The sequence below is a fragment of the Leiobunum rupestre genome, chromosome 5 (genome assembly GCF_980474605.1).
Source record: "Leiobunum rupestre chromosome 5, qqLeiRupe1.1.hap1, whole genome shotgun sequence".
In the NCBI taxonomy this organism is placed as follows: domain Eukaryota; kingdom Metazoa; phylum Arthropoda; class Arachnida; order Opiliones; family Sclerosomatidae; genus Leiobunum; species Leiobunum rupestre.
The window spans coordinates 66,190,660-66,208,364 of NC_143388.1; the positions used below are offsets into that span (position 1 = coordinate 66,190,660).

Genomic DNA, 17,705 nt, shown 5'->3' on the forward strand with positions numbered 1-17,705 from the left:
GAATATGTCACTCGCGCCAATAAAATTAAATTGAAAGATAACGTGGTACGTTAACACCTTTTTCAACACCACTCTTCGACCAAGTTTTTCCTCCAAATAAAGATATCTTAACCAAGTAAGAATTACGATGGTTTTCTTGGTTTCCTGGCCCTCAGTAGTTTTTCAACAACTACTAAATCATCTAAGGAACTGATTGTTAAATCAGGAAAACCCTGAAATGTACACCTTTAGAAATTTCCATTTTCATATTTGAATCAGTAATCAATATCACAACTTTTTAAAAGGATTCTGGAATTTGATCTAAAAAAAAAATAAAAGTCGAATTAATTATATATTAATTAAGACATTAGTAATATTTTCATAGGATATAAGTCTAAAAATCCTGACCTTTCAAGGATTCTAAATAATTACGATACGTTGCATAGTGCAACTTTTCACAGCCATGGTTATGAAAAGTTTTATCTAGTACAAATAAAAATAATAGAGTCATTGACACACAATATAACAAAAAATACTAAAATTAGAATAAGTTAAAATAAATGTAAATTTATTTCAGAAATGTAGATTCATGTTGATTCGCTCTTTCAATTGAAAAGGAGGCCAAACCCAACTTTTCAAATAAAAAATCATAGAAAAAAACCTAGTATATATTAAAAGATAGTGTCAATGGGTCAGATATTATAGTTCAACTACCAAAATAATGTTACATTTATTGCTAAAGGCTCTGGAGGAAAATGTAGACTTTAAAGCTCTTTCAATTGAAAAGGAGGCCAAATCTCCCTTTCAAATTTAATATTATAATAATAATATAATAACTAAAATAAGTTTATATTTAGCCTATATTAGTTTTGTATATTAATGAATTTGAAAGAAGTTGCTAAGCCTAAGCCTTGGTTTGGTTTTCCTAAGTTATTATTTTCAACATAGATTCTTACGTCTAATAATTTAACGTATGCCAATTCCATGTAATATTTTAAAAGCTTATTATTAAATTACTAATTAAAATAACTTTAATACTTTAAATTATACGGTACAAAAATAATAATAATAAAAAAAAACACCCACACGAACACTTAGGGCAGGGAGTACAAACAATCACCTAGGAAGGCGCCCGGAGGGAAAGTGTTTAGTACTGAGGCCGCATTGCCTCTCTGCACCGCGATGGCGATCCGTTGCAAGAGGAAAGTCACCGACCGATGCTCGCCTGTGACCTCCTTGATCCGACGGCCTATCGAATGGATCAAGGCCAGACCATCCCGCCCGAAGGAGCCCAGGGTTTCAACCGCGACAGCAGTAAAGATGAACCGATTTTCCAAGCCCGCGTATTTGGAGTTCTTCCGTAATTCGGCCTGGGTTGCCGCCCAGAGGGGGGCTGAAGAGGAAGACGCCAAATAGGACGGGGCTAGAGGGTCGGTGCACGTAAAGTCCCAGACCAGGGATTTTCCACCGGACCATGGGACCAATGTCATGCCATCGGTTCGTTTCCCATCGTCCCGCGACAGGCCGGAGGGTTCAAGAATGGCCGGAACACCGGCAGAAATGAGGGCGCGTTTAAGTAGGTCATTGACGGCGCCGTGGCGCGACAGCCGACCAGAGCTTCGTTTGCAACTCAAACCGTGGGTGCCCAAGGAGTCCATACGGCTACCACAGTTGCAAACGTGCGGGACACAAATGTCGGCACCCAACCGAAGGCCGACTTATTATTAAAATAACTTACTTCATTTTTTGGAAACGAACACCATGACTTTAAACGATTTAAATAAAATACATGGTAGCGGAGTAAGTAGTGACCACGATGCTTGTTCCTTTATGAAAACGGCGTAAGTTTTCTTCTGCTTTTGTAAAAACCCGTATCTGCGGCCAACTCAACGTTTTCGAGTGTCCGAATACTTGGAGTTTAAGTTGGCAACGACCAAAATATTGTCTAAATTGACTGAATCATTTATCAAAATTATTTTTCATTCAATATGATTACTAACTAAAATATAATTAATTTATGAAATAATTTTTAAAAAATTTTAAAAATAATATTTTTATGAAACCCGCTGTAAAAATAAGGCGCGATTTTCATTTTTTTAAGGAATTTGCGACTTAATTTAAACAAGTGGCTTAAAATTGCCATTAATATTTCCCTTTTGTTTTTTACAGTAAAAAGACTTTCGTGACCAACACCTATTTTAAAGATACACCTGTATTGAATTCGCTCTAAATATTACTGTTTTACCAATATTTTTTACCGCATTTCATTATGCGTCGAGAGACCTAAGAAATCCCAGCAAAAATTTACAAAGAAATTTAAAACGGAAATATCCAATTGAAATTTCTTAGGAGAGGCTATGGAAAATGTTCTTACGGAATTATTCAGTTGGAATTTATGAATAAAAACTATAGAAAATATTCTTAAGAAATATTTCTCGATTATTGGTAGTGGATTTCTTAAGAATGTTTATGGGAAATTTTCGTTTGAGACCCTATCCCAAGGACTCGTTCAAAGTCCCAAGAGTTTTCTGAACGTTTCTTACGAATGGTTTTATAAGGGCGATCCCATTTTATTTATGACGAATGGAAACGCCTGTTGTTTGAGCAGGAATCAATCAGTTTAAGAGTTCAATTTTGGAGAGTGGGAATTAGAGAAGATCGAATGAAACATACATTTCCAAGTGCATTTTGCTGTCCTCCTGCGCGTGTTTTTTTTTTACTTATAGTGTATCGTGGTGCCCGGTAATTGCATTTACTTTAAATGTACTATTAACTTCCAACATTCGAAAACAAACACCGCCAATGCTTAAAAAATCTTGTTAACGGTTATATCTGTTTTACATATTAAAAAAATATGTTTTTTTATATAATAATAATATAACGAAAAAAGTTAAAAATATTATATGCATGTGTACTTGTGTACCCCTTACGAAAAATGTCGTAAGAAATCTTGAGACTTAACTTTGGAACCCAAGGGAGCCTTTGGGATTCTCATCCATGGGAAAATATCTCTTAAGAACACTAAAGGAAACTTTCTGGAAGTTTTGGGAAAATCCTTTTAAGGAAAAGTTCGGAAAACTTGCCTCGCGCATTCTTAAGAAAATTTTTGGGAAGTTTAAATAGCAGAAAGTTAAGGTTTTGTTTGGAAAATATATCTTAAGAACATTTAAGGAAAATATTGGGAAATAGTTTTTAGTGAAAACTGTGGAAACTTTACGTTACGAATTCTTGCAAAAAATATCGGAATGCTTAAAGAGTAGAAAATTGAAACTTTATTGGTAAAACATTTTTTTTAAAATGCATAGAAAAATATTTTTAAGCACTACTTTAGAATATTTGTCTCAATTAAGACTTCCAAATTTTTATATAGAATTCCAATGTAAATTTAGGTTTGACCCAATAAAAAAGAAATATGAAATGAGAAAATATTGAACTTTAAAAAATAAAATGATTTTTTTTAATCCAATAGTAAATTTAATTTCCATCCAATAATAAATTTAATTTCATCAAATAGTCCGTGGAGTTTTTAACAATTCTTAAGAAGTCTTTCGGAAAATATTCTTAAGAAGTCTTTCGGAAAATATTCTTAAGAAATCTTTCGAAAAATATTCTTATGAAGTCTTTCGAAAAATATTCTTATGAAGTCTTTCGAAAAATATTCTTAAGAAGTCTTTCGAAAAATATTCTTAAGAAGTCTTTCGAATCCAAATCTTAAAAATGTATTTCTCGAAAAATTTCTTTATTAAAATCCTTAATAAAAAATATAAATTTGGAAAGAATATTCGTTTTTTTAAGTTATTTCCAATTACAAATTTCTTTGCAGAACTATTTCAAACATGCCAGCCTCCACTTTAAGCGTCTGAACGCGATATCAATTTCGACGCTTTTGTCTCACTTTTGCGAGTCAGTCAACGGAGCTGCTGTTATCAGGTCAATGAATGCCACCGAACGGTTCAATGATAAAAACTCGGAACTGTTGGACGATAATAACACAATCGATTTCCTGGAAAATACTACGACCAAGTAATCAAAGTTACTTTTCAGTTACAATTTAATAAATTGTAAAATATTAAGTATTGACTTTCAGAAGAACAACCTTGTGCTAGCCAATTGAGAAAATGTTTTATTTTAGTGTTGCCTCCACGATAAGTAGTAGATAAATAAGAGTTGAAACCCCCAGGGATTATTATCTCCGTAGAGTTAACACGCGGATTAATCCCTCCGTAGAGTTAACACGCGGATTAATCCTTCCGTAGAGTAAACACGCGGATAAATCCTTCCGTAGAGTTAACATGCGGATTAATCCTTCCGTAGAGTTAACACGCGGATTAATCCTTCCGTAGAGTTAACACGCGGATTAATCCTTCCGTAGAGTAAACACGCGGATAAATCCTTCCGTAGAGTTAACATGCGGATTAATCCTTCCGTAGAGTTAACATGCGGATTAATCCTTCCGTAGAGTTAACACGCGGATTAATCCTTCCGTAGAGTTAACACGCGGATTAATCCTTCCGTAGAGTTAACACGCGGATTAATCCCTCCGTAGAGTTAACACGCGGATTAATAACTCCGTAGAGTTAACACGCGCATTAATCCCTCCGTAGAGTTAACACGCGCATTAATCCCTCCGTAGAGTTAACACGCGGATTTATCCCTCCGTAGAGAATCAACGGGGATGAATCCCTCCGTAGAGTTAACACGCGGATTAATCCTTCCGTAGAGTTAACACGCGGATTAATCCCTCCGTAGAGTTAACACGCGGATTAATCCCTCCGTAGAGTTAACACGCGGACTAATCCCTCCGTAGAGAATCAACGGGGATTAATCCCTCCGTAGAGTTAACACGCGGATTAATCCCTTCGTAGAGAATCAACGCGGATTAATCCCTCCGTGGAGTTAACACGCGGATTAATCCCTCCGTAGAGTTAACACGCGGATTAATCCCTCCTTAGAGTTAACACGCGGATTAATCCCTCCGTAGAGTTAACACGCGGATTAATCCCTCCGTAGAGTTAACACGCGGATTAATCCCTCCGTAGAGTTAACACGCGGATTAATCCCTCCGTAGAGTTAACACGCGGATTAATCCCTCCGTAGAGTTAACACGCGGATTAATCCCTCCGTAGAATTAACACGCGGATTAATCCCTCCGTAGAGTTAACACGCGGATTAATCCCTCCGTAGAGTTAACACGCGGATTAATCCCTCCGTAGAGTTAACACGCGGATTAATCCCTCCGTAGAGTTAACACGCGGATTAATCCCTCCGTAGAGTTAACACGCGGATTAATCCCTCCGTAGAGTTAACACGCGGATTAATCCCTCCGTAGAGTTAACACGCGGATTTATCCCTCCGTAGAGTTAACACGCGGATTAATCCCTCCTTAGAGTTAACAGGTGGATTTATCCCTCCGTAGAGTTAACACGTGGATTTATCCCTCCGTAGAGTTAACACGCGGATTTATCCCTCCGTAGAGTTAACACGCGGATTTATCCCTCCGTAGAGTTAACACGCGGATTTATCCCTCCGTAGAGTTAACACGCGGATTAATCCCTCCGTAGAGTTAACACGCGGATTAATCCCTCCGTAGAGTTAACACGCGGATTAATCCCTCCGTAGAGTTAACACGCGGATTAATCCCTCTGTAGAGGTAACACGCGGATTAATCCCTCCGTAGAGTTAACACGCGGATTAATCCCTCCGTAGAGTTAACACGCGGATTAATCCCTCCGTAGAGTTAACACGCGGATTAATCCCTCCGTAGAGTTAACACGCGGATTAATCCCTCCGTAGAGTTAACACGCGGATTAATCCCTCCGTAGAGTTAACACGCGGATTAATCCCTCTGTAGAGAATCAACGCGGATTAATCCCTCCGTAGAGTTAACACGCGGATTAATCCCTCCGTAAAGTTAACACGCGGATTAATCCCTCCGTAGAGTTAACACGCGGATTAATCCCTCCTTAGAGTTAACACGTGGATTTATCCCTCCGTAGAGTTAACACGTGGATTTATCCCTCCGTAGAGTTAACACGTGGATTTATCCCTCCGTAGAGTTAACACGCGGATTAATCCCTCCTTAGAGTTAACACGTGGATTTATCCCTCCGTAGAGTTAACACGTGGATTTATCCCTCCGTAGAGTTAACACGTGGATTTATCCCTCCGTAGAGTTAACACGCGGATTTATCCCTCCGTAGAGTTAACACGTGGATTTATCCCTCCGTAGAGTTAACACGCGGATTTATCCCTCCGTAGAGTTAACACGCGGATTAATCCCTCCGTAGAGTTAACACGCGGATTAATCCCTCCGTAGAGTTAACACGCGGATTAATCCCTCCGTAGAGTTAACACGCGGATTAATCCCTCCGTAGAGTTAACACGCGGATTAATCCCTCTGTAGAGTTAACACGCGGATTAATCCCTCCGTAGAGTTAACACGCGGATTAATCCCTCCGTAGAGTTAACACGCGGATTTATCCCTCCGTAGAGTTAACACGCGGATTAATCCCTCCGTAGAGTTAACACGCGGATTAATCCCTCCGTAGAGTTAACACGCGGATTAATCCCTCCGTAGAGTTAACACGCGGATTAATCCCTCCGTAGAGTTAACACGCGGATTAATCCCTCCGTAGAGTTAACACGCGGATTAATCCCTCCGTAGAGTTAACACGCGGATTAATCCCTCCGTAGAGTTAACACGCGGATTAATCCCTCCGTAGAGTTAACACGCGGATTAATCCCTCCGTAGAGTTAACACGCGGATTAATCCCTCCGTAGAGTTAACACGCGGATTAATCCCTCCTTAGAGTTAACACGTGGATTTATCCCTCCGTAGAGTTAACACGTGGATTTATCCCTCCGTAGAGTTAACACGCGGATTTATCCCTCAGTAGAGTTAACACGTGGATTTATCCCTCCGTAGAGTTAACACGCGGATTTATCCCTCCGTAGAGTTAACACGCGGATTAATCCCTCCGTAGAGTTAACACGCGGATTAATCCCTCTGTAGAGTTAACACGCGGATTAATCCCTCCGTAGAGTTAACACGCGGATTAATCCCTCCGTAGAGTTAACACGCGGATTAATCCCTCTGTAGAGTTAACACGCGGATTAATCCCTCCTTAGAGTTAACACGTGGATTTATCCCTCCGTAGAGTTAACACGTGGATTTATCCCTCCGTAGAGTTAACACGCGGATTTATCCCTCCGTAGAGTTAACACGTGGATTTATCCCTCCGTAGAGTTAACACGTGGATTTATCCCTCCGTAGAGTTAACACGCGGATTAATCCCTCCGTAGAGTTAACACGCGGATTAATCCCTCCGTAGAGTTAACACGCGGATTAATCCCTTCTTAGAGTTAACACGCGGATTAATCCCTCCGTAGAGTTAACACGCGGATTAATCCCTTCTTAGAGTTAACACGTGGATTTATCCCTCCGTAGAGTTAACACGCGGATTTATCCCTCCGTAGAGTTAACACGCGGATTAATCCCTCCGTAGAGTTAACACGCGGATTAATCCCTCCGTAGAGTTAACACGAGGATTAATCCCTCCGTAGAGTTAACACGCGGATTAATCCCTCCGTAGAGTTAACACGAGGATTAATCCCTCCGTAGAGTTAACACGCGGATTAATCCCTCCGTAGAGTTAACACGCGGATTAATCCCTCCGTAGAGTTAACACGCGGATTAATCCCTCCGTAGAGTTAACACGTGGATTTATCCCTCCGTAGAGTTAACACGTGGATTTATCCCTCCGTAGAGTTAACACGTGGATTTATCCCTCCGTAGAGTTAACACGCGGATTTATCCCTCCGTAGAGTTAACACGTGGATTTATCCCTCCGTAGAGTTAACACGCGGATTTATCCCTCCGTAGAGTTAACACGTGGATTTATCCCTCCGTAGAGTTAACACGCGGATTTATCCCTCCGTAGAGTTAACACGCGGATTAATCCCTCCGTAGAGTTAACACGCGGATTAATCCCTCTGTAGAGTTAACACGCGGATTAATCCCTCCGTAGAGTTAACACGCGGATTAATCCCTCCGTAGAGTTAACACGCGGATTAATCCCTCTGTAGAGTTAACACGCGGATTAATCCCTCCTTAGAGTTAACACGTGGATTTATCCCTCCGTAGAGTTAACACGTGGATTTATCCCTCCGTAGAGTTAACACGCGGATTTATCCCTCCGTAGAGTTAACACGCGGATTTATCCCTCCGTAGAGTTAACACGCGGATTTATCCCTCCGTAGAGTTAACACGTGGATTTATCCCTCCGTAGAGTTAACACGCGGATTAATCCCTCCGTAGAGTTAACACGCGGATTTATCCCTCCGTAGAGTTAACACGCGGATTAATCCCTCCGTAGAGTTAACACGCGGATTAATCCCTCCGTAGAGTTAACACGCGGATTAATCCCTCCGTAGAGTTAACACGCGGATTAATCCCTCCGTAGAGTTAACACGCGGATTAATCCCTCCGTAGAGTTAACACGCGGATTAATCCCTCCGTAGAGTTAACACGCGGATTAATCCCTCCGTAGAGTTAACACGCGGATTAATCCCTCCGTAGAGTTAACACGCGGTTTAATCCCTCCGTAGAGTTAACACGCGGTTTAATCCCTCCGTAGAGTTAACACGCGGATTAATCCCTCTGTAGAGTTAACACGCGGATTAATCCCTCCGTAGAGTTAACACGCGGATTAATCCCTCCGTAGATTTAACACGCGGATTAATCCCTCCGTAGAGTTAACACGCGGATTAATCCCTCCGTAGAGTTAACACGCGGATTAATCCCCCCGTAGAGTTAACACGCGGATTAATCCCTCCGTAGAGTTAACACGCGGATTAATCCCTCCGTAGAGTTAACACGCGGATTTATCCCTCCGTAGAGTTAACACGCGGATTAATCCCTCCGTAGAGTTAACACGCGGATTAATCCCTCCGTAGAGTTAACACGCGGATTAATCCCTCCGTAGAGTTAACACGCGGATTAATCCCTCCGTAGAGTTAACACGCGGATTAATCCCTCCGTAGAGTTAACACGCGGATTAATCCCTCCGTAGAGTTAACACGCGGATTAATCCCTCCGTAGAGTTAACACGCGGATTAATCCCTCCGTAGAGTTAACACGCGGTTTAATCCCTCCGTAGAGTTAACACGCGGATTAATCCCTCCGTAGAGTTAACACGCGGATTAATCCCTCCGTAGAGTTAACACGCGGATTAATCCCTCCGTAGAGTTAACACGCGGATTAATCCCTCCGTAGAGTTAACACGCGGATTAATCCCTCCGTAGAGTTAACACGCGGATTAATCCCTCCGTAGAGTTAACACGCGGATTAATCCCTCCGTAGAGTTAACACGCGGATTAATCCCTCCGTAGAGTTAACACGCGGATTAATCCCTCCGTAGAGTTAACACGCGGATTAATCCCTCCGTAGAGTTAACACGCGGATTAATCCCTCCGTAGAGTTAACACGCGGATTAATCCCCCCGTAGAGTTAACACGCGGATTAATCCCTCCGTAGAGTTAACACGCGGATTAATCCCCCCGTAGAGTTAACACGCGGATTAATCCCTCCGTAGAGTTAACACGCGGATTAATCCCTCCGTAGAGTTAACACGCGGATTAATCCCTCCGTAGAGTTAACACGCGGATTAATCCCTCCGTAGAGTTAACACGCGGATTAATCTCTCCGTAGAGTTAACACGCGGATTAATCCCTCCTTAGAGTTAACACGTGGATTTAGCCCTCCTTAGAGTTAACACGTGGATTTAGCCCTCCGTAGAGTTAACACGTGGATTTATCCCTCCGTAGAGTTAACACGTGGATTTAGCCCTCCGTAGAGTTAACACGTGGATTTATCCCTCCGTAGAGTTAACACGTGGATTTATCCCTCCGTAGAGTTAACACGCGGATTAATCCCTCCGTAGAGTTAACACGCGGATTAATCCCTCCGTAGAGTTAACACGCGGATTAATCCCTCCGTAGAGTTAACACGCGGATTAATCCCTCCGTAGAGTTAACACGCGGATTAATCCCTCCGTAGAGTTAACACGCGGATTAATCCCTCCGTAGAGTTAACACGCGGATTAATCCCTCCATAGAGTTAACACGCGGATTAATCCCTCCATAGAGTTAACACGCGGATTAATCCCTCCGTAGAGTTAACACGCGGATTAATCCCTCCGTAGAGTTAACACGCGGATTAATCCCTCCGTAGAGTTAACACGCGGATTAATCCCTCCATAGAGTTAACACGCGGATTAATCCCTCCGTAGAGTTAACACGCGGATTAATCCCTCCGTAGAGTTAACACGCGGATTAATCCCTCCGTAGAGTTAACACGCGGATTAATCCCTCCGTAGAGTTAACACGCGGATTAATCCCTCCGTAGAGTTAACACGCGGATTAATCCCTCCGTAGAGTTAACACGCGGATTAATCCCTCCGTAGAGTTAACACGCGGATTAATCCCTCCGTAGAGTTAACACGCGGATTAATCCCTCCGTAGAGTTAACACGCGGATTAATCCCTCCGTAGAGTTAACACGCGGATTAATCCCTCCGTAGAGTTAACACGCGGTTTAATCCCTCCGTAGAGTTAACACGCGGATTAATCCCTCCGTAGAGTTAACACGCGGATTAATCCCTCCGTAGAGTTAACACGCGGATTAATCCCTCCGTAGAGTTAACACGCGGATTAATCCCTCCGTAGAGTTAACACGCGGATTAATCCCTCCGTAGAGTTAACACGCGGATTAATCCCTCCGTAGAGTTAACACGCGGATTAATCCCTCCGTAGAGTTAACACGCGGATTAATCCCCCCGTAGAGTTAACACGCGGATTAATCCCTCCGTAGAGTTAACACGCGGATTAATCCCTCCGTAGAGTTAACACGCGGATTAATCCCTCCGTAGAGTTAACACGCGGATTAATCCCTCCGTAGAGTTAACACGCGGATTAATCTCTCCGTAGAGTTAACACGCGGATTAATCCCTCCTTAGAGTTAACACGCGGATTTAGCCCTCCTTAGAGTTAACACGTGGATTTAGCCCTCCGTAGAGTTAACACGTGGATTTATCCCTCCGTAGAGTTAACACGTGGATTTATCCCTCCGTAGAGTTAACACGTGGATTTATCCCTCCGTAGAGTTAACACGTGGATTTATCCCTCCGTAGAGTTAACACGTGGATTTATCCCTCCGTAGAGTTAACACGTGGATTTATCCCTCCGTAGAGTTAACACGTGGATTTATCCCTCCGTAGAGTTAACACGCGGATTAATCCCTCCGTAGAGTTAACACGCGGATTAATCCCTCCTTAGAGTTAACACGTGGATTTATCCCTCCGTAGAGTTAACACGCGGATTTATCCCTCCGTAGAGTTAACACGTGGATTTATCCCTCCGTAGAGTTAACACGTGTATTTATCCCTCCGTAGAGTTAACACGCGGATTAATCCCTCCGTAGAGTTAACACGCGGATTAATCCCTCTGTAGAGTTAACACGCGGATTAATCCCTCCGTAGAGTTAACACGCGGATTAATCCCTCCTTAGAGTTAACACGCGGATTAATCCCTCCTTAGAGTTAACACGCGGATTAATCCCTCCTTAGAGTTAACACGTGGATTTATCCCTCCGTAGAGTTAACACGTGGATTTATCCCTCCGTAGAGTTAACACGCGGATTTATCCCTCCGTAGAGTTAACACGCGGATTAATCCCTCCGTAGAGTTAACACGCGGATTAATCCCTCCGTAGAGTTAACACGCGGATTAATCCCTCCGTAGAGTTAACACGCGGATTAATCGCTCCTTAGAGTTAACACGTGGATTTATCCCTCCGTAGAGTTAACACGTGGATTTATCCCTCCGTAGAGTTAACACGTGTATTTATCCCTCCGTAGAGTTAACACGCGGATTAATCCCTCCGTAGAGTTAACACGCGGATTAATCCCTCCGTAGAGTTAACACGCGGATTAATCCCTCCGTAGAGTTAACACGCGGATTAATCCCTCCGTAGAGTTAACACGCGGATTAATCCCTCCGTAGAGTTAACACGCGGATTAATCCCTCCTTAGAGTTAACACGCGGATTAATCCCTCCTTAGAGTTAACACGTGGATTTATCCCTCCGTAGAGTTAACACGTGGATTTATCCCTCCGTAGAGTTAACACGTGGATTTATCCCTCCGTAGAGTTAACACGTGGATTTATCCCTCCGTAGAGTTAACACGCGGATTAATCCCTCTGTAGAGTTAACACTCGGATTAATCCCTCCGTAGAGTTAACACGCGGATTAATCCCTCCGTAGAGTTAACACGCGGATTAATCCCTCCTTAGAGTTAACACGCGGATTTATCCCTCCGTAGAGTTAACACGCGGATTTATCCCTCCGTAGAGTTAACACGCGGATTGATCCCTCCGTAGAGTTAACACGTGGATTTATCCCTCCGTAGAGTTAACACGCGGATTAATCCCTCCGTAGAGTTAACACGCGGATTAATCCCTCCGTAGAGTTAACACGCGGATTAATCCCTCTGTAGAGAATCAACGCGGATTAATCCCTCCGTAGACATAACACTCGGATTAATCCCTCCGTAGAGTTAACACGCGGATTAATCCCTCCGTAGAGTTAACACGCGGATTAATCCCTCCGTAGAGTTAACACGCGGATTAATCCCTCCGTAGAGTTAACACGCGGATTAATCCCTCCGTAGAGTTAACACGCGGATTAATCCCTCCGTACAGTTAACACGCGGATTAATCCCTCCGTACAGTTAACACGCGGATTAATCCCTCCGTACAGTTAACACGCGGATTAATCCCTCCGTAGAGTTAACACGCGGATTAATCCCTCCGTAGAGTTAACACGCGGATTAATCCCTCCGTACAGTTAACACGCGGATTAATCCCTCCGTACAGTTAACACGCGGATTAATCCCTCCGTAGAGTTAACACGCGGATTAATCCCTCTGTAGAGTTAACACGCGGATTAATCCCTCCGTAGAGTTAACACGCGGATTAATCCCTCCGTAGAGTTAACACGCGGATTAATCCCTCCGTAGAGTTAACACGCGGATTAATCCCTCCGTAGAGTTAACACGCGGATTAATCCCTCCTTAGAGTTAACACGCGGATTTATCCCTCCGTAGAGTTAACACGTCGATTTATCCCTCCGTAGAGTTAACACGTCGATTTATCCCTCCGTAGAGTTAACACGTGGATTTATCCCTCCGTAGAGTTAACACGTGGATTTATCCCTCCGTAGAGTTAACACGCGGATTAATCCCTCCGTAGAGTTAACACGCGGATTAATCCCTCCGTAGAGTTAACACGCGGATTAATCCCTCCGTAGAGTTAACACGCGGATTAATCCCTCCGTAGAGTTAACACGCGGATTAATCCCTCCGTAGAGTTAACACGCGGATTAATCCCTCCGTAGAGTTAAAACGCGGATTAATCCCTCCGTAGAGTTAACACGCGGATTAATCCCTCCGTAGAGTTAACACGCGGATTAATCCCTCCGTAGAGTTAACACGCGGATTAATCCCTCCTTAGAGTTAACACGTGGATTTATCCCTCCGTAGAGTTAACACGCGGATTAATCCCTCCGTAGAGTTAACACGCGGATTAATCCCTCCGTAGAGTTAACACGTGGATTTAGCCCTCCGTAGAGTTAACACGCGGATTTATCCCTCCGTAGAGTTAACAAGCGGATTAATCTCTCCGTAGAGTTAACACGCGGATTAATCCCTCCGTAGAGTTAACACGCGGATTTATCCCTCCGTAGAGTTAACACGCGGATTTATCCCTCCGTAGAGTTAACACGCGGATTAATCCCTCCGTAGAGTTAACACGCGGATTAATCCCTCCGTAGAGTTAACACGCGGATTAATCCCTCCGTAGAGTTAACACGCGGATTAATCCCTCCGTAGAGTTAACACGCGGATTAATCCCTCCGTAGAGTTAACACGCGGATTAATCCCTCCGTAGAGTTAACACGCGGATTAATCCCTCCGTAGAGTTAACACGCGGATTAATCCCTCCTTAGAGTTAACACGCGGATTTATCCCTCCGTAGAGTTAACACGCGGATTTATCCCTCCGTAGAGTTAACACGCGGATTAATCCCTCCGTAGAGTTAACACTCGGATTAATCCCTCTGTAGAGTTAACACGCGGATTAATCCCTCCGTAGAGTTAACACGCGGATTAATCCCTCCGTAGAGTTAACACGCGGATTAATCCCTCCGTAGAGTTAACACGCGGATTAATTCCTCCGTAGAGTTAACACGCGGATTAATCCCTCCGTAGAGTTAACACGCGGATTAATCCCTCCGTAGAGTTAACACGCGGATTAATCCCTCCGTAGAGTTAACACGCGGATTAATCCCTCCGTAGAGTTAACACGCGGATTAATCCCTCCGTAGAGTTAACACGCGGATTAATCCCTCCGTAGAGTTAACACGCGGATTAATCCCTCCGTAGAGTTAACACGCGGATTAATCCCTCCTTAGAGTTAACACGCGGATTAATCCCTCCTTAGAGTTAACACGTGGATTTATCCCTCCGTAGAGTTAACACGTGGATTTATCCCTCCGTAGAGTTAACACGTGGATTTATCCCTCCGTAGAGTTAACACGCGGATTTATCCCTCCGTAGAGTTAACACGTGGATTTATCCCTCCGTAGAGTTAACACGTGGATTTATCCCTCCGTAGAGTTAACACGCGGATTAATCCCTCTGTAGAGTTAACACGCGGATTAATCCCTCTGTAGAGTTAACACGCGGATTAATCCCTCTGTAGAGTTAACACGCGGATTAATCCCTCCGTAGAGTTAACACGCGGATTAATCCCTCTGTAGAGTTAACACGCGGATTAATCCCTCCGTAGAGTTAACACGCGGATTAATCCCTCCGTAGAGTTAACACGCGGATTAATCCCTCCGTAGAGTTAACACGCGGATTAATCCCTCCGTAGAGTTAACACGCGGATTAATCCCTCCTTAGAGTTAACACGCGGATTAATCCCTCCTTAGAGTTAACACGCGGATTTATCCCTCCGTAGAGTTAACACGCGGATTTATCCCTCCGTAGAGTTAACACGCGGATTAATCCCTCCGTAGAGTTAACACTCGGATTAATCCCTCTGTAGAGTTAACACGCGGATTAATCCCTCCGTAGAGTTAACACGCGGATTAATCCCTCCGTAGAGTTAACACGCGGATTAATCCCTCCGTAGAGTTAACACGCGGATTAATCCCTCTGTAGAGAATCAACGCGGATTAATCCCTCCGTAGACATAACACTCGGATTAATCCCTCCGTAGAGTTAACACGCGGATTAATCCCTCCGTAGAGTTAACACGCGGATTAATCCCTCCGTAGAGTTAACACGCGGATTAATCCCTCCGTAGAGTTAACACGCGGATTAATCCCTCCGTACAGTTAACACGCGGATTAATCCCTCCGTACAGTTAACACGCGGATTAATCCCTCCGTACAGTTAACACGCGGATTAATCCCTCCGTAGAGTTAACACGCGGATTAATCCCTCCGTAGAGTTAACACGCGGATTAATCCCTCCGTACAGTTAACACGCGGATTAATCCCTCCGTACAGTTAACACGCGGATTAATCCCTCCGTAGAGTTAACACGCGGATTAATCCCTCTGTAGAGTTAACACCCGGATTAATCCCTCCGTAGAGTTAACACGCGGATTAATCCCTCCGTAGAGTTAACACGCGGATTAATCCCTCCGTAGAGTTAACACGCGGATTAATCCCTCCGTAGAGTTAACACGCGGATTAATCCCTCCTTAGAGTTAACACGCGGATTTATCCCTCCGTAGAGTTAACACGTCGATTTATCCCTCCGTAGAGTTAACACGTCGATTTATCCCTCCGTAGAGTTAACACGTGGATTTATCCCTCCGTAGAGTTAACACGTGGATTTATCCCTCCGTAGAGTTAACACGCGGATTAATCCCTCCGTAGAGTTAACACGGGGATTAATCCCTCCGTAGAGTTAACACGCGGATTAATCCCTCCGTAGAGTTAACACGCGGATTAATCCCTCCGTAGAGTTAACACGCGGATTAATCCCTCCGTAGAGTTAAAACGCGGATTAATCCCTCCGTAGAGTTAACACGCGGATTAATCCCTCCGTAGAGTTAACACGCGGATTAATCCCTCCGTAGAGTTAACACGCGGATTAATCCCTCCGTAGAGTTAACACGCGGATTAATCCCTCCGTAGAGTTAACACGCGGATTAATCCCTCCTTAGAGTTAACACGTGGATTTATCCCTCCGTAGAGTTAACACGCGGATTAATCCCTCCGTAGAGTTAAAACGCGGATTAATCCCTCCGTAGAGTTAACACGCGGATTTATCCCTCCGTAGAGTTAACAAGCGGATTAATCTCTCCGTAGAGTTAACAAGCGGATTAATCTCTCCGTAGAGTTAACACGCGGATTAATCCCTCCTTAGAGTTAACACGTGGATTTATCCCTCCGTAGAGTTAACACGCGGATTTATCCCTCCGTAGAGTTAACACGCGGATTAATCCCTCCTTAGAGTTAACACGTGGATTTATCCCTCCGTAGAGTTAACACGCGGATTTATCCCTCCGTAGAGTTAACACGCGGATTAATCCCTCCGTAGAGTTAACACGCGGATTAATCCCTCCGTAGAGTTAACACGCGGATTAATCCCTCCTTAGAGTTAACACGCGGATTAATCCCTCCTTAGAGTTAACACGTGGATTTATCCCTCCGTAGAGTTAACACGCGGATTAATCCCTCCGTAGAGTTAACACGCGGATTAATCCCTCCGTAGAGTTAACACGCGGATTAATCCCTCCGTAGAGTTAACACGCGGATTAATCCCTCCGTAGAGTTAACACGCGGATTAATCCCTCCGTAGAGTTAAAACGCGGATTAATCCCTCCGTAGAGTTAACACGCGGATTAATCCCTCCGTAGAGTTAACACGCGGATTAATCCCTCCGTAGAGTTAACACGCGGATTAATCCCTCCTTAGAGTTAACACGTGGATTTATCCCTCCGTAGAGTTAACACGCGGATTAATCCCTCCGTAGAGTTAACACGTGGATTTATCCCTCCGTAGAGTTAACACGTGGATTTATCCCTCCGTAGAGTTAACACGCGGATTAATCCCTCCGTAGAGTTAACACGCGGATTAATCCCTCCGTAGAGTTAACACGCGGATTAATCCCTCCGTAGAGTTAACACGCGGATTAATCCCTCCGTAGAGTTAACACGCGGATTAATCCCTCCGTAGAGTTAAAACGCGGATTAATCCCTCCGTAGAGTTAACACGCGGATTAATCCCTCCGTAGAGTTAACACGCGGATTAATCCCTCCGTAGAGTTAACACGCGGATTAATCCCTCCTTAGAGTTAACACGTGGATTTATCCCTCCGTAGAGTTAACACGCGGATTAATCCCTCCGTAGAGTTAAAACGCGGATTAATCCCTCCGTAGAGTTAACACGTGGATTTATCCCTCCGTAGAGTTAACACGCGGATTTATCCCTCCGTAGAGTTAACAAGCGGATTAATCTCTCCGTAGAGTTAACAAGCGGATTAATCTCTCCGTAGAGTTAACACGCGGATTAATCCCTCCTTAGAGTTAACACGTGGATTTATCCCTCCGTAGAGTTAACACGCGGATTTATCCCTCCGTAGAGTTAACACGCGGA

The 17,705-nt window shown here is 43.7% G+C and overlaps 1 protein-coding gene across 1 annotated transcript in view; it reads left to right on the forward strand.

The window, feature by feature from the left end:
• Window positions 1–17,705, forward strand: part of LOC149945634 (ATP-binding cassette sub-family C member 3-like) — a 105,447-nt gene that overhangs the window by 19,565 nt on the left and 68,177 nt on the right. The window contains exon 9 of the mRNA XM_090176644.1: window positions 3,803–4,002. Coding sequence (XP_090032770.1) covers window positions 3,803–4,002 — 200 coding nt within the window. The remainder of the gene's footprint in view (window positions 1–3,802; window positions 4,003–17,705) is intronic.